The sequence below is a fragment of the Mastigoproctus giganteus genome, chromosome 4, assembly GCF_048544385.1.
Source record: "Mastigoproctus giganteus isolate SK-2022 chromosome 4, ASM4854438v1, whole genome shotgun sequence".
NCBI lineage: Eukaryota > Metazoa > Arthropoda > Arachnida > Uropygi > Thelyphonidae > Mastigoproctus > Mastigoproctus giganteus.
The window spans coordinates 67309727-67336377 of record NC_143578.1 but is presented as its reverse complement, the minus strand read 5'-3'; the positions used below and the strand labels follow the sequence as shown (position 1 = coordinate 67336377).

At 39.1% G+C, this 26651-nt stretch overlaps 1 protein-coding gene across 1 annotated transcript in view; it reads left to right on the top strand.

Moving 5' to 3' along the window:
* The window catches only part of Ipo9 (Importin 9), a 358080-nt gene that overhangs the window by 93645 nt on the left and 237784 nt on the right, over positions 1–26651 (top strand). The window contains exon 7 of the mRNA XM_090372279.1: positions 15379–15479. Coding sequence (XP_090228405.1) covers positions 15379–15479 — 101 coding nt within the window. The remainder of the gene's footprint in view (positions 1–15378; positions 15480–26651) is intronic.

The window sequence follows — 26651 nt, the reverse complement described above, 5'->3', positions numbered from 1 at the left end:
ATCAGGCGGCTTCCGAGGTGCTGAGGGCTTTATTTTGTTAGTCTTGGATTTATCTTTTTTGGGGAAGAAAGGACGGTGTCCATTTCTTCCTCCGCAAAGAGTTCCAAGACTGATTCATCCGGTACCTCCTTGTTCTCTACATCCATTGTTTCTGGTATGACTGATGACTCTTCTGAAGTTTTTGGCTTTTCTTTACCACTTGGTTTTGGTAGTGGTGGAGCACTAGGAGGTACGGATATAGGAGTGACAACTGATTGTGTTTTTTTGGTGGGCTTTTGTGAACTCAGTAAATAGCGTGCAATCGGGGTAAATGACTCTCTTGGTGGTATAGTCTTCTCAGTTTGTGTCCCGATAGTGCACTTTGCAGAAACCTTCTGGGCATATGAAGGTTTCCCGCTATTTATTGGTTGGATACGTTTTCTGGCCTCTGGGTAGGAGATATTCAGCTCTGTTTTCAGTTTTTGTATTTCTTTTTCATCCTGCCACCCCTGGCATGCTCTAGAGTAGGCGGGGTGCTCTCCTTGGCAGTTGATACAGATCGGTTTTGGAGCTGAACATTCCTTGCTCTCGTGGTCTTTAACACCACATCGAGCACAGGTAGGGTTACCACGATAAGATGTTTGTGAGTGGCCGTATTTTTGGCATCTAAAACACCGTAGTGGGTTTGGGATATAAATCCTCACTGGGCAGTTTAGATAGCCTGCCTTTATGGAACTTGGAGGCCGTGGGCTGTTAAACGTGAGGATAAGAACTCGGGTAGGGACGAGATTCCCATCCTTGCGTATCGATATTCTCTTAACAGCTGTCACTCCTTGGTCTTTTAATTCAGAGCAGATCTCTTCTTCAGAAACATGGAGGTCCCACTCTGAAATTACGCCTCTTGAAGTTTCAAAGTTTTGTGGGGGGTTACGATGATAGGTATTCCCCCTATTGATGTGGCGTTCAGGATTTTTTCCGCCTGTTTAACATTTGTAGCTTCGACCAAAAGGTCGCCAGAACGCAGTCTTTTTATGATTTAGGTGAACCTGCCAACCCCTCTAATCCTTTCTGTCTGGATGAAGAAGGGTGACATCTTTCCAATTGACTGCTCTCCGGTGGAATGGAGAATGAGGAAAAGCGGTGTCACTTATGGTGGTTGTGTTTCCTCAGTCCTGGCTCTTTTTGCAGAGGTGTTATCTGCGTCATGATCTCGATTAGGTAGGGGCCTTGTTGGGGCCCCAGAAGAAATTGGATTTAAATTACTCATATGAGTAAAGAGAAAGTGTCTGATGCCTAAGTACCTCACCCACTTCGGAGCCCTACGAGGGGACGCCCACTCGTGAACTAGCAGGTACTGCGTACACGAATGGGACGCCGAGTTCGCTTAGGAGCACCATACCCACGTTACCAATAAGTCTTTATCCCGTCCCAGGACTATAGGGAGGGAGACTTATTGGAACGCAGTTGACCCTAGCAGTAAAAAACCACCCGCTGATTGATACCAGTTGGGCCGGTCCGGGACCTCCCATCTTGTCGAAACAAGGGCCAAAGTGGTGTATTAAGGCTGGGCCCCTCAACCACCAGGATCCCCCTTTCTGAAATCCATGGGTCACGGCGCACAGCTGCACACGCCAGATTCCAGTGATGTAACCCTGGAACCAAGGTATGGGCATTAGATCCCAGTGATGCTAATCTGGAAAACCAGCAGCATCACTGGGAGGTCCCCTCACCACGTACAGGGGCCCACGTCGAGGGGGGGGAGAAGACAAAGAGTGGTAATCAATGGACACTGCACTTCGTGGACTAATGTTATTGGTGGAGTCCCTCAGGATTCAGTATTGGGTTCATTGTTGTTTTCTGTATTTATAAATGATATTGATGATGGTATATCAGGCTTAATGTCCAACTTTACAGACAATACAATGGTTGGCAGGGTTGTAAAGGACACTAATGACAGTACGCTGCTGCAACAGGACCTAGAAAAGTTGAGCAGATGGGGTGAGAGGTGGCAAATGAAGTTTAACATTGACAAATGTAAAGTACTACATATGGGAAGCATTACTGCTTCCCATATGTAGTAACCCCAGAGTAATGTATCAACTCTGTGGTACTACACTGACAGTGGTATAGAATGAAAAGGGCCTGTGGGGTAATTGTGCAGGCAGATATGAAGTTTTCTGAGCAGTGCAGATGGTCTGCAAGAGTAGCTCATGGTGTCTTGTCAATGATATACAGGAATTTTTCTAGCAGGAATAAGGAGGTGATTATCCCCTTGTATATAAGGCAATGGTCAGGCCACACCTTGAGTACTGTATACAGGTCTGGAGGCCTCATTTTAAGAAGGATGTCGAGCTGTTGGAATGAGTACAGAGAAAGGCAACAAGGTTAGTGAATGGAACAAAGGGGTGCTCTTACGAAGAAAGGCTTAAGTTTTGCAAATTACAGTGTCTGGAGACTAGGCACCTGCAAGGTGATCTGATTGAGGTGTATAAAGCCTTGAATGGTTTGAGCATGCTCAGTTCTGATGGGTTTCTTCCTCTTGGTCAGAATAATCACCTGAGAGGGCATAAATTCAAATTGAGGAAAGCAGTTGTAGAAAGATGTGTGGAAGTTTGCCTTTAGCCAGTAGGTAGTTGATTGGCAGAACAGACTTCCATCTTTTGTTGTGGAAGCTAATAGCCTAAATAAATTTAAGGCTGAGTTGGACAGGCATTTGGAACAAATGGAGAGATGAAATGAGAGGGTTTTTTTTTGGCTGATGCTGCATAAGCTTGCATCATATGCCTCTACTAATTGTAATACCAAAATACGGGTATTAAGATTTTGTCCGGTATTGTGAGCCCTACTTAATATTGACCTTGCCTTGTTCCTTTATGATTCAGATATGTGGCTGATATTAGATAATTCTTATGGGGTAAACAATCCTTTAAAAAGGGAGATGGAACATATAACTTATGTTTGTTTATAAAACTCTAGCTCTGTATGCATTGCTGTGTTTGCATAATTTTTGATTTGCTTGACCCTTGGATAGTTTGTTTAATTTCTATCCTGTAAGCATTTAATTTTTTTGTTAATTTACTTTTAATTTTCCTAATGAAATATTTTGAATACTTTCTGTATGCATGCTTATAGTAAGCTAATATTTACTTATTTTTATCATTACATGTAAAATGACAATCTTTGATTGAAAGAGATGCAAGATGACTTGGTGTTGCATTTTGGTTTTTGGGAATGGTGGGAGCTGAGTATACTTCTTTCATGTAGCTTGGTTAAAAACAACATACTGCAAAGTGTACCAGCTGAACTGTACAGAGCTACAAGTAACTATTCCTGCTTGGAGCAGCCCTGAGAAATATAGGGATAGAGAGTATATGGACCACTTATTAGGTTCGTTGTGGTTCCCCATTTAACTTCATAAAGTTTAATAACTAAGTCTTCATCAAGCTATTCAGAGCAGTGTTTCTAGAAGAAAGCTGACTTGTTTCAATTAAAAAATATCCCGAAAAACATTGGGGAAATTATCATCAAGACTTAGCTGCACTGCACCACTCTAATTATTGTAACATGCCATACAGAGGAATGGCCGATCCCTCTGTGTTCCTAGGTGGTAGCAGACCCTCAAAGCCCAGTACAATACCACCACTTGGCTTATTGGAGTGGTGAAAACAGTGTTTGGTTTACAGAACAAAGTTCTGGCATCTTTCCATCTCTCTCTTATTCAATATGGATCATGTCCTTTGAGGTTGTTTGTTTGTTTTTTATTTAGTTGTTGGCGCATTGGCTTCTGTGGCCATAATGCACCTCCCAAGGCTTTTGCAGTATTGTGATCCAAACCCAAGGCGGGAACCTGCGACCTTTGGGGTGCCAGACAGGCAGTTTACCCACCCAGTTGGCCCTTTGAGGTTATGACATGGATAATTGTGTGAGATCTAGTATTTCTTATACAGCCACTCTCCGGCTTACATAACGCTTGAGTTACGCAAATTCGACTTTACGTAAGTTTTTGTTGGATGGTGCAAACTTTAAAAAAAATCGTGGAAACATTTTGCGTCCCGTAGGAATAAATGGAGGTATCTTGAAAATATCATAATGTGAACCCAATAACTTTTTTTTTTTTTTTTTTGGTAATTCGTTCCAAGACCTTGCAAGTTGGAATTTTCACTATATATCTGAGCTGTTTAACTCTATAAAAGGTCATTTTTATAATGGATATTGCACTACATTTTCATCGTTATCATATGTTCCGTTATAAGAGTCAATTTTGAATGCCTTTGTGATATTTTTCTAAAACACATTTCTGGAGGTCACTACCATAAAACAATAAAAGCAATTTGCACTTTCAGGTTTATTGGTCTTTTCTGTTAGTGCAATCTATTATAAACGGGTAATAAACTTGATCTTATTGCATTTGCGATAATACCGATAACTGGTATTGTGTGGGTTTTTACGTTATGGTATTATGGTGAAATGAGTTCCCCTTCACTGAAATCTTCAATCATATAAAAAAAACATAATTTTCAGAATCTTCTCTTCATTCCTATTTACTTATTACAATGGTCAAGGGAAAGGGACCAACAGAAAATGTTAGGAAACAAAATAAAATTGATTTATAAATGAAGGTGATTAATTAAGAAGTACGAAGCAGGACAAAGTAGTAGTAGTCGTGGCATGTGATGCAAGAAAGCATGTGTATGAGCTTATGCAGCATCAGCCAAAAAAAAAAAAAAAATCACGCCATTCCCTCCAAATGCCTGTCCATTCCTCCTTAAATTTATTCAACCTATCAACTTCCACAACGACAGATGGAAGTTTGTTCCAGCAATTAACCACCCGCTGGCTAAAGGCAAATTTCCCTACATCTATTCTACATGTCTTTTCTTAATTTGAATTTATGCCCCCTAAGGTTCGTAATCTGAACTAGTGGAAGGATTCCATCAGAATTCAGCGTGCTCAACCCATTCAAGGCCTTATATACCTCAATCAGATCACCGTATACTGCATGGAATTAGGTCTCGCTGCTTAAACATGAATACTGTTTTAAGGGACAGTGTGCGTATAAAAGAACATGTTAAAGGATCAATGCATTTAAGATCAACATTGATCACAAAACAGCATTCAGGTGCTATATCGAAGATGGAAAAGCTATTAATAATATGGATGGAAAATCAGATTCAGAAGCAAGTGCCCCTGAGTCCAATGGCCATTCAAGCAAAAGCAACAAGTATTTATGAAGATATTGAGGATAAGTATAAGTATGGCGAATCCCAAGCCAATCTTGTGGCAAGCAACAGGTAGTTTAATAGGTTCAGGCATCGCACTGGTTTTCAAAACATTAAAGTATGCAGTGAAGTCGCTAAGTGCCGATTCTGCAGCTGCAGAGAAATTTTGTGATGTGTTGAAAAAACCCCTTCTAAACCTCCACAGCCCTCAACTTCCACAGTGCCGTGCTTATCAGCTGGAGAGTTAATTCTGGCAGTGATGCTCGAAAGGTAAAACTTGCTGATGTTATGCCTGTCTCCTCTCTCTTTTTGTAATTTTATAATTTTGAAATTTTTGTAATTTTGTACACTTTTGTAATTTTTCCTGTGCATGAGATAAAAAAAATTGAATAAATAATTCTATTTACATGTTCGTTGAACATTTCTTTTTTGCTTCAATCAAATTTGCAAGTGTTGCATAAACATTTAGGGAAATTTCGACTTACGTAGAGTTCCGTGCAACCTTTAGGTAAGTCGGGGAGTGGCTGTATTTTGGAGGTACAGTTTTAAAACAGTTTTCACAAGTAAGTATCTAGATCAGTGCTCTCCAAACATGCTTTTTTTAATGGAGACCCACTATACACATGTCAAAAATAATTCAACAGCCTGCTCACTTTGTTGTTAAGATTGTTCTTATCTTTAAGCTGGTGGTAAATGTAAGTGTGAAAATTCTTTTGTTTCAGACCAAATATGTATAAATGAGAGAGAGAGAGAGAGAGAGAGAGAGAGAGAGAGAGAGAGAGAGAGAGAGAGAGAGAGAGAGCGAGCGAGCGAGCGAGCTGGTACTGGGTACCATATATTAAAAAAAAAAAAATATATATATATATACTAGAGCTCATGGCTATGTAACAGGTGAAGGAATAAATGTAACTTTTTAATTTATTGATTAGTAATTGCATTTTAATCATTCAGTTACATCAATATATGCAGCAAAAAGAAATCAGAGTAATTGGGGGTATAGTGCAATATTCAAAGGTGCTACAACACTCACTTTGGAAAGCCGACCAGGCTAGCCGAGTGGGTAAAGTACCTGCCCGGCAACCCAAAGGTCGCGGGTTCGATTCCCGCCTCGGGCTTGGATCAAAGTACTGCAAAAACCTTGGGAGGTGCAATATGGCCACAGAAGCCGATGCGCCAACAACTACCAAATCAAAAAAAAAAAAAAAAAAAAAAAAAAATCACTTTGGAAACTTCTGCTTTATATAATCACCTGGACCGAACCTATTGGGAATATTTTTAGAGGAATCCAGATTATGTTCAAGAGATTAAAATTATAATCTTCCTGTACTACGAAATATTTAGTACAGTGGTTCTTAAACTGTGTGCCTGGAACTTTTGTGTGCTGTAAGATTAGGAAAAAACTAATATATTCATTGGCAATCACCATTTTAGGTTTTCTGTGAATAGTGTCTTTTTATTGCAAGTGTTACTGGAGCAGTAGAATTTGGAACTGCTGGTTTAGTATCTGATCACCATATACACCATGTTAAGGTGTAATAGGAATAAATATCTCTTTGCTAGCTTCTAGGATGAACTATGGAATCCACACAAAAAAAAAAGTTGTTTTTTTTCGCATTACATAGGAATGTGCAATGATTGATTGTGAATACTGCATTGATAAGTTGATATAGATATTCATTGAGGTGCCATTATTTTTTTTCTGTATATGTATATGTAATTACAATAGTGTGTAAGATAAGGATTTAAGATAAAGGATTTGAACAGTGTTTAAAGTACAATATTGTACAATAAAAGCTATACCACAGGGCCCTAAGGCCAAATTAATAGAATAAGTGTGTTATGCACACAGAGTTAGCCTTTACGTCAAAAAATAATATAAGGTTTTAGAATATTCATTATTCTTGTAATTCTATTTTTGTAATTATTTTACAGACTGATGTAATGTTTAATCAATAAGTTGATGGATTAATCTGATTGTGGGACTCTTTTCGTACATTTCATACTTTTCCTGCAATTCCATTCAAACGGACAAAAAATTTCTGCCCTAATGGAAAAGTTTAGAATCTATTTATATCTGATAGCCTCGCACATCTGTCTGATATGTGATGCTATCAGACTGATGTTCTGAAAATTCCTTCTAATGAAATAAAGGCTGTTTTACTGCTAGATAATGCACCTGCTCACCCTAATACTGAGGGGTTAGTTAGCAGGGGTGGGAATATTAAATGTGCTTTTCTGCCTCCTAACACTACTTCACTGATACGGCCGATGGATCAGGGTGTAATCGTTTCTTGTAAGAGGTTGTATAAGAAGATGTTTTTGGAAGAGGTGATGGTTGTTTTGGAAGAAACAGAAGATGCAGAAGAATATACAAGAGGCGCCAGGACACTGCAAAATTTGCATGCATCAGATCTGTTATCTTCAACTTAGCGGCTGCTTGGAAAGATATGAAGATTACTTCCTTAGCGAATGCTTGGAAGAAGTTGTATGAGGCCTCGGGTGCCAAGCGTTATTGTGATCGAGCGATTCTCTGAGCTATTTACAAAGCGTTTTCTTACTGCGACAGTTCTTGTTAATTTGGAAAGTTTTTCTTACGTTTAAAGCTATTTATTGTTAACTTACTCTTACGAATTGTAAGTAAGTTACAGAAAGGAAAACCACCTTTCTTTTTTCTTTCCTTAAACTAACAAACTAACTTACACCGCTTGGTCACTCTAGCGGCACTGCTCCTGCCTCCCCGTGGCGGGGCCGGTAACCTTGGCAGAAAAGGCTCTCTGCTAGGGGCTAAAAGGAGCTGACATGGATCTCAAAGATATTTATCCATCTGTTGAGCCTCGTGCCTCAACCTGTTGAAGGACAGACCAAACTGATTTTGACACCTCCCATCCTAAGAGACAAAGAACAGAGGTTTCCAAAAAGGAATCTCCTCTGTTTCTTATAATACATTCCCAAACAAGTCAACCAATAGGTGCACTTTCTCCATTTCTTATCCAGAAATGCCTCGAGAATGCTGCCGGACCACCTAAAATGGTGAAAAGACTCCGTTCCGGAGATCTACTTATAGAGACTATGAATAGTAGACGCTCTGAAGCCCTACTAAGAATCCCAAAATTTGCAAATATTCCTGTAACAGTAACTCCACATGCCACCCTAAATTCATCCAAAGGAGTGCTCTCTGAGTGGGACTTATTAAATGTTACTGAAGAGGAATTAGTCCAAGAGCTACAAGACCAAAAAGTTATACAGGCAAAGCAAATTAAAATCAAGAAAGATGGTGAACTGGTTCCGACACGCAGTGTTATACTGACCTTTTCAACACCAATACTTCCAGCTACAGTTAAGGCTGGATATCTGAACTGTCATATCCGACCTTATATCCCTAATCCGCTCAGGTGCTTCAAGTGCCAAAAATTTGGCCATGCCCAAACAGTGTGTAGAGGGGTTTCAGTGTGCCCCAACTGTGGATCCAAGGAACACACTCAGACAGACTGCCCAGCACAAACACCAGTATGTCCAAACTGTAACGGTAGCCATCCAGCTTACTGAAAAGTTTGTGAAACCTGGAAAACAGGAAAGAAGATACAGAAATACAAAATAGAAAACAAAGTGACTTATCAAGAAGCAAGGAAACAAGTTTTACTCACAATACCGAAACTCTCATATGCAGCTGCAATACAAAAATACAAATCAGAAGGAACCCAAACTGAAGTGTCCATACCACCAGCTACATCCATCTCCGGCTGGGCTTGGGCTGTTTTAGCGAATCCGCAGGAGTCTCCTAAAGAACAAGTAAAAGACCAAGCAAATAATACCCCAGTCACCGTACCACCAACTATTACTCCATCACGTTCAGATACTGAAAGTCTGAGAAATCTTAAACTGCAAAATACTTTAACCGCAGATATGGAAACCGATAACACCACCAACAATGATGAAACCGTCTTAGAAATACATGCTGATGAAGACATGGATACTGCACGACCTACTTTCCCGAGAAAAGATAAAATAAAACTGGATCGCCATAAACAGATTGGCTCTGAAAAACAGTCAGAAATACTTCCTACTTCAAAAGCTAAATAATGGATCAATTGATTCAGTGGAATTGTAGAGGCCTCCGTAGCAACATAGACGATATTCACGACTTGATAAATCAGCATCATCCAGTAGGCATCTGTCTACAAGAAACGAATCTCTCTCCACAAGTGACACTCTCATTTAAAAACTATACTTTGTTCAGGCAAGACAGGATCTCTGCCCATGGGTCACATGGTGGTGTAGCGATAATGATTGACAGTAAAATCCCGTCCAGACGCATTCCTGTACAAACCACTTTAGAAGTAGTTGCAGTACGCCTCGCTCTTGGCAAAACACTTACTCTTGTATCCATATATATATTTCACCAAATCAGAACTGCTCGATAGCTGATCTAGATGATCTTATCTTACAACTACCTTCTCCTGTATATTGGGCGATTTTATTGCGCATCACCAATTATGGGGATCTTTACATACAGACAACCGGGGACGCATGATAGAGGCTTTTCTTATAAAGCATAACATCACACTGCTGAACACAGGCTCTGACACCTATGTCCATTTTCCAACAGGCTCAACTTCTGCCATAGATCTGTCATTATGCTCACCAATGTTATTTCCAGACTTCGATTGGAGAGTTTCAGAAAATCCATTAAACAGTGACCATTTTCCTATAATCTGTAAGCTCTGTACAAGAAGAAACTTACCAGTAAATGGTTAAACTAAGTGGAAATTCTCAAAAGCTGACTGGAATAAATATGCATCAAGCGTTACACTAGATGATGATATTATCCATCATCACTCTATAGATGACGCCGTTAAACACATCACAGAACAAATGTTGGCGGCAGCTGCCACTACCATTCCTAAAACTACAATTAAAGGATCCAAACACAAAAATCACTGGTGGAATTCGGCATGTAACACTGCTAAGAGGGAAAAGAACAAGGCATGGAATCGGTTCCGAAAAAATCCAACCACTGCCAATCTGATTATCTACAAGAAACTTAAAGCCCAGGCCCGATACATCCGGCGAAAAGCTAAAAAAGAGTCTTGGATTCGTTTTGCTTCATCTGTCACTAAAGACTCAAGTGCAGGACTGATCTGGTGGAAAATAAGATGCCTTACCGGAAAGTCTCCATCAATTCCTTCCTCAATCATCGTGTATAAAGGACAAGAGGTAACCCTTCCCGAGAATATTGCAAACATCCTCGCGGAATCTTTTGCTCACCATTCTGCATCAACCTCATATGATCCAATTTTCCTAAAAGCCAAATCAGTAGCTGAAAAATATAAAATAAAATTCAGAACGAAGTCAGCCCTCTCTTATAATGAACCATTTACCATATATGAATTAGAAGAATCTTTAAAAAAATCAGCCAATAGTGCACCTGGTCCAGACGGCATATACTACTTAATGTTAAAAAATCTAAACGAGAGAACTTGTTACTCTCTCCTAAAACTTTTCAACCGAATATTTGTCACAAATTACTTTCCCCTATCCTGGCGCCATTCTGTAGTTCTACCCATTCCAAAACCAGGAAAAGACCAATCAGACCCGCACAATTATAGACCAATTTCACTTACTAGTTGCTTAGGTAAGACTCTGGAAAAAATGGTACATTGTCGCCTTACCTGGTATCTGGAAACTCAAACTACTGTGAACAACGATCAGTTTGGTTTTCGTAAAAACAGATCTACCTTAGACCTTATGATAAAGGCTGAGGCAAATGTGCGAAATACATTCATAAAAAACAAACATTTGGTTATGGTGAGCTTAGATATAGAGAAAGCCTTTGAAACTACGTGGCGTCATGGCATCCTTCGTGACCTGCATGCCCTAGGATTAAAAGGACATTTACCAGCATTAATTCAGAGCTTTCTCGAATATCGAACTCTACAGGTCTGTTATCGAGGTACTCTCTCCAAAATTTACAAACAGGAGGAAGGAGTCCCACAAGGGTCAGTCCTTAGTGCCACACTCTTCGCAGTTAGGATACACACTCTAACAGCAATCATACTGAATTCAGTAGAAACTTATCTTTATGCCGATGACCTCACTATATCCAGTCACTCACAAAATATGTACTCTATTGAAAGGAAACTCCAACTATCAATAAATAAAATACAAACGTGGATGTCACAAAATGGTTACAGACTGTCAGCAGAGAAAACTGTCGCTATACACTTCTGCAAGAAGCGAAAACTGCACCCTGATCCTGAATTGCGCCTGGGAAATCATGCTATTCCAGTCAGTGAAATATTAAATTCCTAGGTTTAATATCGGACAAGAAATTAAACTTCCTGAAACACATACAGCATGTACGAACTATTTGTTTGAAGAAAATGAATATTCTTAGAGTGCTTTCTGCGATGTCATGGGGAGCTGATCGACTCTCTCTTCTTCACCTGTATAAAACTATAATCTGATCCAGACTAGACTATGGTGCACCTGTATATGACTCAGCTAGAAAATCAGCATTACAGTCCCTAAATACCATTCAACATAATGCACTTAGAATAGCTCTAGGTGCCTTCCGAACGCCGCCAGTCCAGAGTCTTTACATTGATGCACATGAACCTCCATTATCATTTCGTAGGCAGATGCTGCTGCTTACGTATGCTGCCAAACTTCGGAGTATGCCCTCACATCCCATCTGGCCTTCCATGTTTACTCCGTCTTTCCAAAATTTATACAGAAATAAACCAAATGAAAATAAACCTGCCGGAATCAGATTGAAGGATGTTACACAGAATTGGAGTGTCCCACTAGACAATATCCACCCTGACACCGGAGAAATTGAGCCTCCATGGTCCATTTTCAAACCTTTATCCGATGAATACTTTCAAAAGTGGGGAAAACAGGCGTTGGACCATCAAAATATACAGCAGCTACATTCAACTCATGCATCAGCAAACACTCACTGTCTTCAAATATATACTGATGGATCCAAATCTGATACAGATGTAGGTGCTGCAATAGTCCTTCCCATTTGTGTAATCTCCGAAAAACTTTTCCCAAGTTGCAGTATTTACACCGCTGAACTCTATGCAATAGAAATGGCTATCAAACACGTCAACAACAGGTCTAACGAAGAAATTATAATCTATACCGATTCCTTGAGTGCAGTAACTTCTATACAACGTAAATGTCCGAACTCTCATCCTATTCTGAAAGAAATCAGAGCTCAGCTAATTAATCTCGCAAAACATAACACAGAGGTAAGGTTCTGCTGGATTCCTGGACATGCTGGAATCCAGGGAAATGAGAAAGCAGATCAAGCAGCAAAAAATCCAGTCAACCCCGTATCTTCACTTGCCTCGATTCCTTATATGGACTGTAAACTTATCATAAAACAGTTATGTATTGACTAATGGACATCAGTATGGCAACAACAGACCCAAAATAAACTTTTCCAAATAAAGAAAAAGCCACAGTATTGGAAATCTAGTTCACGATTAAACAGACGAGAAGAGGTTGTCCTTGCAAGGACACGCATTGGTCATTCCTATCTCACCCACCTCCATTTGTTGACAGGGGATGAACCTCCTCACTGTCGTTATTGTTCCGCCCTACTTACAGTGAAGCACATTCTCCTCGAGTGTCCTTACAATCATGCTGCCCGATTAACAAATTTTAAATCGGTTTTAACCCAAAACAATTCATTAGAGATGAACCATATCCTCGGTGATGATGATGCAAATCTATCCGATTTTTTAATTTTTTAAAACAAATTCATTTATATGAATTTATCTGACATATGACTGGAAAAAAAAAAAAAAAAAAAAAAAAATCATTTGCACGATTACTGTGACAGGCACAATTTGGCCTCAGTTGCCCTTGTGCCAATAAACTTCCATTTAAACCAACCAAACCAACCAAGTTGTATGATGTAGAACCTGAAATGGACTTTGAGGGAGTTGAAGCATCTAATTTTCAGTACACTCTTCTGAGGGCTGGCAACAAAAATGCAACTGAGAATGATGTGGAACGGTGACTTGAAAATGATCTGGGCTATCAATTTTTTTCTGATAGAGAAATTGCGGAAAATGTTCTTCATGGAGAACAAGAGGACGAAGATGATAACAAAGAATCAGTTGCACCTCATCCTAAATTGTCTGTTATAAGACAACATGTGGATGATATCATACATTATATTGAATCATCATCAGACCCTGATGTGCTTCCTTATTATGAATGTTTTAGAGAATTTCTATCTACAGTAATAAGGAAGCAGCAACAAGGTGTAAGGCAACTGAAGCTTGATGATTTCTTCAAGACCACTTCATCAACTGGACTTGTTTTACCAGAACCCTCTACCAGCAAGGACACCTCTCTCTCTACACCTCTCCCTCCATATGACAGTTGTTTCTGACTCTGAAAATTGATTCTTTCAATTAAGTTAATATTAATATTGAATATTATGTATCTTTTTTTAACCTTTTTTGTATGTTTTTTATTCAATGGAGTTAAAGAATTTTAAAGTATTTTTCCCCTCTAAAATGGATTTAAATGAAAACACTAATGTTCACATTGATAACAACTTTGTGTGAGCTTTAAGGGAAAAAAAATTAAAAAAGTTGTGGAAACACTCCATTAGTTACATTGTATAGTTTTTGATGTGTTTAATTAAAATAAAGTTTGGTTCCTGTCGTAAATTTATTTTTATCTTTTTAACAGATGTTTTAGTGTAAATTACTCAATGTACATTATAATAATATTTTATTCATACTTATACAGTAATACCCCGACTTACGCGAACTCGGAGTTACGCGGTTCTTGATTTTTTCGTTTGGCAACGCTGCCGCCCACTATCTTCAAGGTCGTTTTTCATATGTTATCGATATACGGTGCGACGGCGGAGAATGAGAGCGAAAGATGAACAAAATTCAACTTTGCTGCTTTTATGTTTTTTATATCAGTGAAGGGGAAACACATTTCACCATAATAACGTAAAAACCAACACAATTCCAGCTATCGGTATAATCGCAAATGCAATTAGATCGAGTTTACTACCAGTTTATAACAGATTTCACTAGCAGAAACGCAACTGGATTTTTATTGTTTTATGGTAGTAACCCCTAGAAATGTGAGGTGTTAATAGCGTATCTCTGCCTTTATGGTGTTGTTTATTCAGTTGCTACATGCGCGCAGCTTTGTTTATGCGTATCAAGCGTGCCTCCTTGTTTTGTAATTGTGCTTTATTCCCTAAAAATGAGTAAAATACTTAATTAAAAGGTGTGAAAAGGAAGCGTCCTGGTGAAGACACTGCAGATTCAGAGAGAAAAAGAAAAGCAATTATCGATAAACAGAGGCGGACTGGGTCAAAAATTCTTACCCAGGAAAATTTATAGTGGCCTCATACTATGGTTTATGGCCAAAATCACACTGGCCCACTGGGGTTTCCCCAGTAAGGCTTATGGCCAGTCCGCCTCTGTCGATAGAGAAAAAATATGAAATTGTGAAACGCTTTGAGCGAAATGAAAGACCATGTGATATTGCACGTGCTACAGGCCTAAATGAAGCAACGGCGAAAAGCACATGGAACGAAGAACGCGTTATAGCTACAAAGCAAGGAATAAAAAAAATTATTAGCTTGCTACGAAGAAATTCTGCGTGAAAAAAAGAACGCGCTGTGTCGTCAGACGAATTTGTTAGATTTTATGAAGCCATCGACATCGAAATAACTTTTTAACGTAAGTCATTTGTTTTTTTAATACATATTTTGTATTAATATGTATAAAGAACTGCAATTTTATTAATATTTTTCTTCTAAACTAGTGTTTTTGTTAGTCCTTGGTCCCAATTAAACAAAATTTATATGTATTTATATGCAAAGTTGTACCCCGACTTACGCGAATTCGACTTACGCGATTTTCGTCGGACCCACCTATCGCGTAACTTCGGGGTATTACTGTACATTATAATAACATTTTAATACATCCTATACATTGTAAGTTCGTTATTATTATATGTTTTTAAAATACATTAGATTTAACAGACTTTCGGCAATAATAGCGGACACCCCTTCCCCCATGTAGTCTGTTAAATCAAGGGCCTACTGTGTATATATGTATATGATTCTATAAAAGGAAAGTTGTTTGCCTTTAATGATTTTTTTTTTTTTTTTTTTTTTTTTTTTAAGGCTCTGACAGTTCTTGTAAAACATGTACCTAAACAAATGTCTTCCTGGCTCCCACATATTTTGACTCCCGTGTGGAATTCTTTAACAGAGTGTGCTAGCATGTATCCTTTTATTACATTTTGATGCATTTATTATTGTTACGCCTCATAATAAGGTAGTTTAAAATTTAGTTTTAAATGAAAGATGGAATTATTGAACATGTTTTGCATATGTAAATTTATCCCGATTTTAAGTGTTTTCTGATTTTTTTATTTTATTTTTTAATATTAATATCTTGATTTTGTAATGAGATATAAATACTAAATTGCATAAAACATTGTATTATTATTTGAGTGTCAGTTACTCTCTGTTAGTCTTTTATGTTGTTATTATTATAATAAATATATATATAATGTGTTCACAGGCAAAAAAAAAAAAAACAAACAAACAAACCTTTAGTCATAATTAAGATGCATCCTTGGATTTGGGGGGGGGATTCCTATTGATTAGGGATGTGAAAATGTTTTCCCAGTTCACAAAGCTATTGGCTACTACTTTTGCCCATCTCTATTCCCACCTCTGTCAAAACCAGATGGTCCTATTGCCACTGCAGCCAAAGATAAAGCTGACCTGCTTAACATCCTTCAAGAAAGCTCCAGGTCCTGATGGTATTTCTCCACTTATTTGGAGCACAGGTTTTGAAAACCTGTGCTCCTGAACTTACTTTTTTTCTCTTACTTATTCCAAAGTGTTTTTCCTTCTGCTTGGAAATCTGCTTATATCCAGCCAGTTCCTAAAAAGGGTGACATCCCTCCCATCCAATTATCGTCCCAGTGTAACTTGTATATTTTCTGAAGAAATCTATTAACTGCCAAAGCAGTCCAAATATGTGCCACAACCAGTCAACATCCTTTTACTGTCCAACTTCAAATTCACATTACTAAATTTTTTTCTTCCTCATTTATTCATTCAATTTCTGTTTTCTGGAACAACCTTCCTTCATGTGTATTTCCTGAAAATTTAAATCTATAGAATTCAAGTATAATATCAACAAGTATTGTCTTTCATCTTCTCAACCCTCAGCACATGCATGGTACTAAGTACTATAGGTTCTACTGCCTTTCATGTTTGGAGTTTTCATAAAAATAAATAAATAAATGTTACAAAGATTGGCACGTTGGTTAATGATAATCAGAGTATGCTATTGCAACAAGATCTTGAAAAATTCTGAAGCTGCACTGGGAAGTAACAATTGAAGTTTAATGTGACAAATTCAAGGTACTTCATATGGCTAGCAGAAATCCCAGAATAACATACCAACTATGCTGTGCCACATTGAAGGTAGTAGAAAATGAAAAGCACCTGTGGATGATTTTGTACTGAGATATGAAATTCTCTAGCAGTTCAGTCAGGCTACTAGGACAGCTCATGTTCCCCTGGGTACCCCCTGCTATATACATGACATTTGCCAGCTGGGATAAGTAAGTAATTATTCTGCTTTATAAAGCAATAGTTAGGCTATGTCATGAGTACTGTATACAGGTCTGAAAGCCTCTTTTTAACAAGGATGTGGATCTGTTATAATTGTTGCAGAGAAGAGGGTTGTTAGTTCAGGAAATAAAAGTGAGGAGTCTGATTCAGGTGTTTAGTTTAAGGCTTTGAATTAGTCAGTTAAGCTAAGTGTTGATAGTAGCCTTATTCTGACTCAGACAACACACATATGGGGATATAAATTTTAATTGATGAAGGATGGTTGTAAGATACATATACATATGGGGAAATTTAATTTCAGCCACAGAGTAGTTGATTGTTACTTCCACCTGGTGTTTCAGAAGTGGGTAGTTTCAGGAAGAATTTTACAAATTATTAGAGGGGATGGACAAATGATGTGGGAAGGTTTTTTTTTTTTGGCTGATCCTGTAATATAAGATTGCTTGCATCATTTGTCACTGCTGATACAAAAAATTGCGTTGACCTTTCAAAAATAATAAAGGTGGTGGTGTCTGTTTAATGATTTATGAAAAAATTTAAGATCTTTTTGCACCTCAGAGCCAATAGGCACTTTTGAGTTTAACTATCAGTATCAGTAGCTTAATCACTTTTGTGATAATTTATAATTATGCAGGTGATATAAAAAAAAATAGAATCAGCTTAGGACCCAATCAGAGTTCTTTCAGATAAGAGAAAATGACAAGTTGGTGTTATAAGCACAGCAGAAACATATCAGCTTTCTACAGTAATGTGCTGTTGCAATGCTACTTCTACGGGGGATGCGATACACTTAAATAGAAAGGGTGCAAGAATATTTGCTGAGGCTATCGAGACAGTGTTAAGGTGGGTCGGAAAACTGCTAGCTTGAGGGGATACAAGGACTAATAGATTAACAGTAGCCACTGGCAGAGGAGAAAGTGATTCTTGCACTGCTTCTATTGAAATGAGCAGCAGCCTGGAAAACAAGATGCAAGATATTTCAGAGACTGCTGGGAGTTATTGCAGTACAAGTAAACACATGGGTTGTGTTAGGGTAGCTAAGAATAGGAACAGGTGTATGTATACTTGCGTGTACATCAATGCTAGGAGTTTGATTCATCAAATTTGATGAATTTGAGGTATTGCTTTATCCATCAAAATATCAAAGGCAGATATTGTTGGGATATCAGAGATGTGGTATCACACAGATATAAGGAATGCAGAACTGGAATTTGGGGAGTACAATGTGTACAGAAAAGATAGACAGGATAGGAAGGGAGGAGGGGTTATGCAATTATTTAAGAAACACATAAAATCCAAGGAAGTGAAGTCAGTCGACATTGCTGGACAGTGAAGTGTCGAGTCAGTTTGGTGTGACATAAGCATTGGGAGATCAAAATTGAGAGTAGGAGTGTGCTATAGGCCTAATGACTCTGATGAGTATAATAAGAAACTGTACAGGGAAATAGAGTGGGCCAGTAAATCAGAGTGTCTTATAATAGGGGAATTTAATTTCCCAGATATTGACTGGAATTTGTGGGTTGGTCACTCACACACTAGCAAGGCTTTTGTGGATTTATTGGTTGATTGTTTTCTACATCAGCATGTTTGGGAGGCAACTAGAGGGAGTAATACTCTTGATCTGATTATCAGTAGTGATTCTTCATGCATTAAGAATCTGCAGATAAAGGAACCACTAGGTGGCAGCGGTCACAGTGTGCTGAAGTGGGATTTACTCAAAGAGGTAACTACCATCAGGGGTAAAGGGAAGGATTTTTGCTTTCGTAAAGGCGACTACGATGGTCTGAGACAGTATTTAAATTCTATACAGTGGGACCAACTGATGATGTTACCAACAGCAAACTCAAAATGGGAAGCATTCAAAGAACTTATCTTGGAAGCTACTAGGCTTTACATACCAACTAAGAAATATTGTTCAAGGTTTAGGCCTAAATGGATGTCAGATGAACTAATGAGACATATGGCAGAGAAGAAAAATGCATGGGATACATATAAATTAACAAGTGACACAGAAGACTATGATAGATACAAGTTGATCTGTAACCAAGTTACAAAGGAGGTTAGGCAGGCGAAGGCAGATTACGAGAAATCTTTGGCAAAGGATGCAAAGAAAAACAGCAAAGAGTTTACTTATGTAAACTCTACAAGGAAGGGGATGAATTAGATTGGTCCACTTGATATCGATGGTTCAACTGTTTATGATCCTGCTCAGGTAGCTAACAAACTAAATGAATATTTTGCATCGACATTCACACGTGAGGAGTTATTCAGCGAGGGGAATGCCAGAGGTGTATTCAACTCTGGCAGTAAACTAGATAATCTTGTAATAACTGAGAGTAAAGTGGAGGAGAAATTGTTGAAGATAAACACAAGAAAGGCACCTGGAGTGGATGGGATCTATACAGTATTAAAGGAGGCAAAGGAAGTAAGCCAACCCTTAGCCATAATTATGAGAGCTTCCTTGGACTCAAGGAAGGTACTCACAGACTGGAGATGTGCAAATGTGACCCCAATTCACAAAGGAGGATTAAAGGCTGACACAAGTAATTATAGACCTGTTAGTTTAACTTCTGTTCCAGGAAAATTAATGGAGGCACTGGTTAAAGAAGCACTGCAGGATCATCTAGATAAGAATTCAGTTATAGCTCACACACGGCATGGTTTTGTTAAGGGAAAGTCTTGCCTGACCAGTTTGATTGGATACTATGATGCAGTCACAAAAGAACTGGATGAAGGGCATAACTTTGATATTATATATTTAGATCTTAGAAAGGCTTTTGATACTGTTGTACATGGAAGACTGCTGCACAAATTGGAGCAGTTTAGCATTGGAGGCAAATTGCTGCTATGGATAAAGGGACGGTTGAGGGGGAGAAGACAGAGTGGTAATCAATGGACACTGCTCATTGTGGACTAATGTTATTAGTGGAGTTCCTCAGGGTTCAGTGTTGGGTCCATTATTGTTTTCTGTATTTATAAATGATATTGATGATAGCATATTAAGCTTAATGTCCAAGTTTGCAGACGATACAGAGGTTAGTGGGGTTGTTAAGGACCCTACTGACGCTATGCTGCTGCAACAGAATCTGGAAAGGTTGAGCAGATGGGCTGAGAGGTGGCAAATGAAGTTTAACATTGACAAATGTAGTAGTAGTGGCATGTGATGCAAGAAAGCAAGTGTACGAGCTTATGCAACATCAGCCAAAAAAAAAAAAAAAAATCACACCATTGCTTCCAAATGCCTGTCCCGTTCCTCCTTAAATTTATTCAACCTATCAGCTTCCACAACGACAGATGGAGTTTGTTCCAGCAATTAACCACTTGCTGGCTAAAGGCAAATTTCCGCACAACTATTCTACATCTGTCTTTTCTTAATTTGAATTTATGCCCCCTTAGGTTCATAATCTGAACAAGTGAAAGGATCAGAATTCAATGTGCTCAACCCATTCAAGGCCTTATATACCTCATTAATGTAAAGTACTACATATGGGAAACAGTAACCCCAGAGCAATGTATCAACTCTGTGGTACTACACTGACAGTGGTAGAGAATGAAAATGACCTGTGGGTAATTGTGCAGGCAGATATGAAGTTCTATGAGAAGTGCAGATGGGCTGCAAGAGTAGCTCATGGTGCCTTGTCAATAATATATAGGAATTTTTCTAGCAGGGATAAGGAGGTGATTATTCCCTTGTATAAGGCAATGGTCAGGTCACACCTTGAGTACTGTATACAGGTCTGGAGGCCTCATTTCAAGAAGGATGTAGAGCTGCTAGAACGAATACAGAGAGGGGCAACAAGATTAGCGAATGGAACAAAGAGTTGCTCTTATGAAAAAGGCTTAAGTTTTGCAGATTACAGTGCCTGGAGACTAGGCACTGGCAAGGCGATCTGATAGAGGTGTATTAAGTCTTGAATGGTTTGAGCATGCTCAATGCCGATGGGATTCTTCCTCTTGCTCAGAATAATCACCTGAGAGGGCATAAATTCAAATTGAGGAAAGACAGATGTAGGATAGATGTGCGGAAATTTGCCTTTAGCCAGTGGGTAGTTGGTTGGTGGAACAGACTTCCATCCCTTGTTGTGGAAGTTGATAGCCTAAATAAATTTAAGGCTCAGCCGGACACGTATTTCGAACGAACGGAGGGGTGAAATGGAAGTGTGGTCCCCCCCCCCCTTTTTGGCTGATGCTGCGTAAGCTTGCTTTCTTGCATCATATGCCTCTACTAATGCTAGGTAGGTTTCGGACACGGCTGTTAAGCATGGCTATTATTTTTGCCGGATAACTGATGATCTGCTTGTGCAATGACTGCAATTTTTAATTTTTTATGCATCCAAATATTGACTGCTTTGTTAATTTTGGCCAACTGTATTTCAAACTGCTAGCTTGGGGGGGGGGATTCAAAGAATAATAGATTAACAGTAGCCGCAGGCAGAGGTGTAAGGGATTCTTGCACAGCTTCTATTGGAATGAGCAGCAGCCCAGAAAGCAAGTTGCTGGGGATTTCAGGAACTGGTGGGAGGGGAGTCGCGAAACAAGTAAATGCATGGGCTGTTTTAGAGTAACTAAGAGTAAGAACAGGCGCATGTATACTTGCACTACACCAATGCTAGGAGTATAGTAAATAAATTTGATGAATTTGAAGTGCTTGTCAAGACATCAAAAGCAGATATTGTTGGGATATCAGAGATGTGGGGTCACACATTAATAAGGAATACAGAATTGGAATCTGTGGAGTACAATGTGTACAGAAAGGATAGGAAGGAAGAGGGGTTATGCTGTTAGTTAAGAAACACAAAAAATCTAAGGAAGTATATCCAGTTGACATAAATGGACAGTGCAGTATTGAGTCAGTTTAGTGTGGCATAAGCACTGGGAAAGCAAAAATGAGGATAGAAGTTTGTTGTAGGCCTAATGATTCTGATGAGTACAATGAACAGATATTGTTGGGATATCAGAGATGTGGTGTCACACATTAATAAGGAATACAGAATTGGAATCTGTGGAGTACAATGTGTACAGAAAGGATAGGAAGGAAGAGGGGTTATGCTGTTAGTTAAGAAACACAAAAAATCTAAGGAAGTATATCCAGTTGACATAAATGGACAGTGCAGTATTGAGTCAGTTTAGTGTGGCATAAGCACTGGGAAAGCAAAAATGAGGATAGAAGTTTGTTGTAGGCCTAATGATTCTGATGAGTACAATGAACAATTATACAGATAAAGAGTGGGCCAGTAAATCAGTCTTATAATGGTGGATTTTAACTTCCCAGATATTGACTTGAACTTGTGGGTTGGTCACTTGCACACTAGCAAGGCTTTTATGGATTTATTGGATGATTGTATTCTACAGAACCTGTTTGGGAGGTAACTAGAGGGAATAACACTCTTGATCTGATTATCAGCAGTGATTATTCATGCATTAAGACTCTGCAGATAAAGGAACCACTAGGTGGCATTGATCACAGTGTGCTGAAGTGGGAGTTACTCAAAGAGGTAACTACCATAAGGGGTAAAGAGGCCCCCGGGTGCCAAGCATTCCATGGCCAAGCGATTTCAGTGCGTTTATTCAAGTGAACTGTCTAAAGAGCTTTTGCAAATACATATTCTGTTTATTTCTGAATAGCGTTTTCTTCATTTCATTTTATATTTCAGTAGCTCTTTCGTTCTACAAGTAGTAGGCAAAGGCCCAGAAAGGAAAGATACCTTTCTGTTTCTTTTTCCTTTAGTACTGACTCAACTAACAACCGCTTGGTCACCTCGTGGCACTGCTCCTGCCGCCTTCCCGTGGTAGGGCTGGTAACCTGGGAGGTAAAGAAAAACCCCCAGGGCCAAAAGGAGCCAACATGGATAAAAATACTTATCCACCATTAGAGCATTCGAGCTCCAGGACAGAAAATTACAGTGACCATGACACAAATCACGATTTAGGTAATAACACCAAAAGACTGAAAACTGACGGGATGGAGCAACCCTGCCCATCGGTTCTAATTTTCCACTCCCTCTCTAGTCAACCTATGAGTAAACTGTCTCCCTTGTGATTCAGAAACATCTGGAAGGTAGTAGTAGTAGTAGTAGTGGCACTTGATGCAAGAAAGCAAGTGTAGGAGCTTATGCAGCATCAGCCAAAAAAAAAAAAAAAAAAAAAATCACACCATACCCTTCAAATGCCTGTCCAGTTCCTCCTTAAATTTATTTAACCTATCAACTTCCACAACGACAGATGGAAGTTTGTTCCAGCAATTAACCACCCGCTGGCTAAAGGCAAATTTCCGCACATCTATTCTACATCTATCCTTTCTTAATTTGAACTTATGTCCCCGTAGGTTCGTATTCTGAACAAGTGGGAGGATCCCATCAGAATTCAGCGTGCTCAACCCATTCAAGGCCTTATAGACCTCAATCAGATCACCGCGCAGGTGCCTAGTCTCCAGCCACTGCAATTTGCAGAACTTAAGCCTCTCTTGATAAGAGGATCCCTTCATTCCCCTCACCAATCGTGTTGCTCTTCTCTGTACACGCTCAAGCAAATCTACATCCTTCCTAAAATGAGGCCTCCAGACCTGTACGCAGTACTCAAGGCGTGGCCTGACCATTGCCTTATACAGAGGGACAATCACCTCCTTTTCCCTGCTAGCAAAATTCCTATATATCATTGACAAAACCCCATGACCTGCCCTAGCAGCCTGTCTACATTGCTCAGAAAACTTCATATCTGACTGCACAATTACTCCCAGGTCTTTTTCATTTTCTACCACCTTAAGTGTAGTACCACACAGTTGGTACGTTTCTCTGGGGTTACTTCTACCCATATGCAGTACTTTGCATTTGTCAAGGTTAAACTTCAGTTGCCACTTCTTAGCCCATCTGCCCAAATTATCTAGATCCTGTTGCAGTAGCACACTGCCATTACTGTCATTAACAACCCTGCCAACCTTCGTGTCATCTGCAAACTTCGACATTAAGCCTGATATACCTTCATCAATATCATTGATAAATATACAAAACAACAGTGGACCCAACACCGAACCCTGTGGGACTCCACTAATAACATTAGTCCACGAAGAGCAGCACCCATTGATTACCACCCTCTGTCTTCTCCCACTTAACCATCCTTTTATCCATTGTAGCAACTTACCCTTAATACCATTCTGCTCCAATTTGTACAGTAGTCTTCCATGTGCAACAGTGTCAAAAGCTTTCCTGAAATCCAAGTATATGATATCAAAATTATTTTTTGCATCCAGTTCCTTTGTGACCACATCATAATAACCAATCAAATTTGTCAGACAAGACTTTCCCTTAACAAACCCATGCTGTGTCTGAATTATTGCTGCAGTCTTGTCTAGATGATCCTGCAATGCATCTTTCTTGCAGGATCTCCTAAGACTGTTAAGAGACTGCAATCCGGAGACCTATTAGTGGAAACTAATAACCACAGACATTCGGAGAAACTTTCACAACTTAGTAATTTTGCTGGTATCCCAGTAAAAATATCTCCTCATGCAACCCTAAATTCATCTAAAGGTGTGATATCCAGTTGGGATCTTCTAAATGTCAGCGAGGAAGAAATAACCCAAGAGCTGCAGGGACAAAATGTCATTGAAGCAAAGGGCATAATGACTAAAAAAGACAATCAACTTACACCTACCAGAAGCATTATTCTCACGTTCAATACCCCTGACTTACCCACCTCTGTAAAAGCAGGTTATTTACTATGCCGCATTCGCCCATATATTCCCAATCCTTTACGATACAAATGCCAAAAGTATGGCCATTCGCAAACTGTATGCAGAGGAGTTCCAGTCTGCCCCAATTGTGGGTCCTCAGAACACAATCAAAGTGACTGTTCGGCTACAAAAATGACATGCGCTAACTGCAAAGGTGACCACCCTGCATATTCCAAAACTTGTGAAAAATGGAAAACAGAGAAAAAAATAGTAAAATACAAGGTTGAGAATAAAGTCAGCTACCAAGAAGCAAGAAAACAAGTTACACCCACTATAAACAAAAATTTAACCTATGCCAATGCAGTAAAAAAATATGAAACAGTCTCCACTCAAACAGATGTCACCGTTTCCACTAATAAATCAATTTCTGATTGGGCTAGAACTGTCCTCTCTGAGAAACAACCAAATGTAAGAGTAAACAACAACCCAAAGTCTCAGACCAGGCAAATAATACTCCTCTGACAATACTAGCAGCATCTCCTCCTCCAATGAGTATTACTACATCCAATATTACAAACTCAAATGCAATGAAAAATACTCAGGACACAAACATGGATACAGATAGCACATCTATACAGGGAGATCCAATTTTAGAAATTCACGCTGAAGAAGAAGAAATGGACACTGGTCGGCCAGTTTTCTCCAAAAAAAGATAAATCAAAATTAGAATATCATAAGCCAGTCACCTTCAAAAAGCAGTCAGATACAGCTCCATCAGTTAAACACAAATAATGCCTTGTATTTTGCAATGCAACTGCAGAGGTTTTCGTTGCAACACAGATGATATCCATGATCTGATTAATCGGTATTCGCCAGTTGCTCTTTGTCTCCAAGAAACTTACTTAACTTCACAAATTTCTCCTTCGATAAAGAACTATTGCCTTTATCGAAGAGATCGTAATACAGCAAATGCTGCCCATGGTGGTGTTGCAATTCTGATAAATTCAAAGAGCCCAACAAAGCATATCCCACTTCAAACTGAAATAGAAGCTGTTGCTGTTCGCGCTCCTTATTTCATTAACACTTGTGTCAATCTACTTGCAGCCAAACCATACATACTCTTTAAAAGAACTTGAAGACCTCATCATACAGATACCTCCACTTTTCTGTATTTTAGGGGACTTTAATGGTCACCACCCACTATGGGGGGGCGCTACTAAATTAGATAGACAAGGTCGACTCATTGAAAGCCTTTTAGAGGCACTAAACCTAGCCATACTGAATACTGGCACGCACACTCACATTCAGCTCCCAACTGGACATACTTCAGCAATAGATCTTTCCATTTGTTCTCCAGTACTGGTCCTGTCCATAGAGTGGTATGTTATAAACGATCCTATGGGCAGTGATTACTTCCCAATCGTATGCAAGGTATTGATAGCACAGACTCCTTTAACTAAACCCTGCAGGAAATGGAAATTTACAAGAGCAAACTGGGCAAAATTTCAGTCATCAATCTCTTTCGATGAGAAAAAAATCCGTCTCCAGCGTATTGATGATGTGACAGATTACATCATGTTGCATCTCTTAAACGTGGCTAAAAATACAATACCATTATCAAATCCACCGGGCCGTAAGCACTATAATTATTGGTGGAATGAGGAATGCACCAAAGCAAAAAAGGCAAAAAATAAAGCGTGGAATTTGTTTCGGCAATATCCAATCACAGCCAATCTGATAAATTATAAGAAAGAAAGGGCAAAAGCACGTTTCATACAGAGGCAAGCCAAAAAAGAATCCTGGACCCGTTTTGCATCAGCAATTAACAGAAACACTGACAGCAAATTAATTTGGAAAAAAATTACACAGCTTTCTGGTAAGTTTCCAACCATACCTTCTCCAGTCCTCTCCTGGAATGGGCGAGATTTATCTAGTCCCTCGGATATAGCTAATGCTTTGGGCAATACTTTTGCTGAGATCTCAGCAACATCAGCTTATACTACATCTTTCCAACGAATTAAAAACAGGTCGAGAACAGTATTCTATTAACTTCCAAACTGCCCTCATTCTACCATATAACAAACCTCTACAATATTCTGAACTATTGCATACCATTTAAAACAGCTTGTAATGG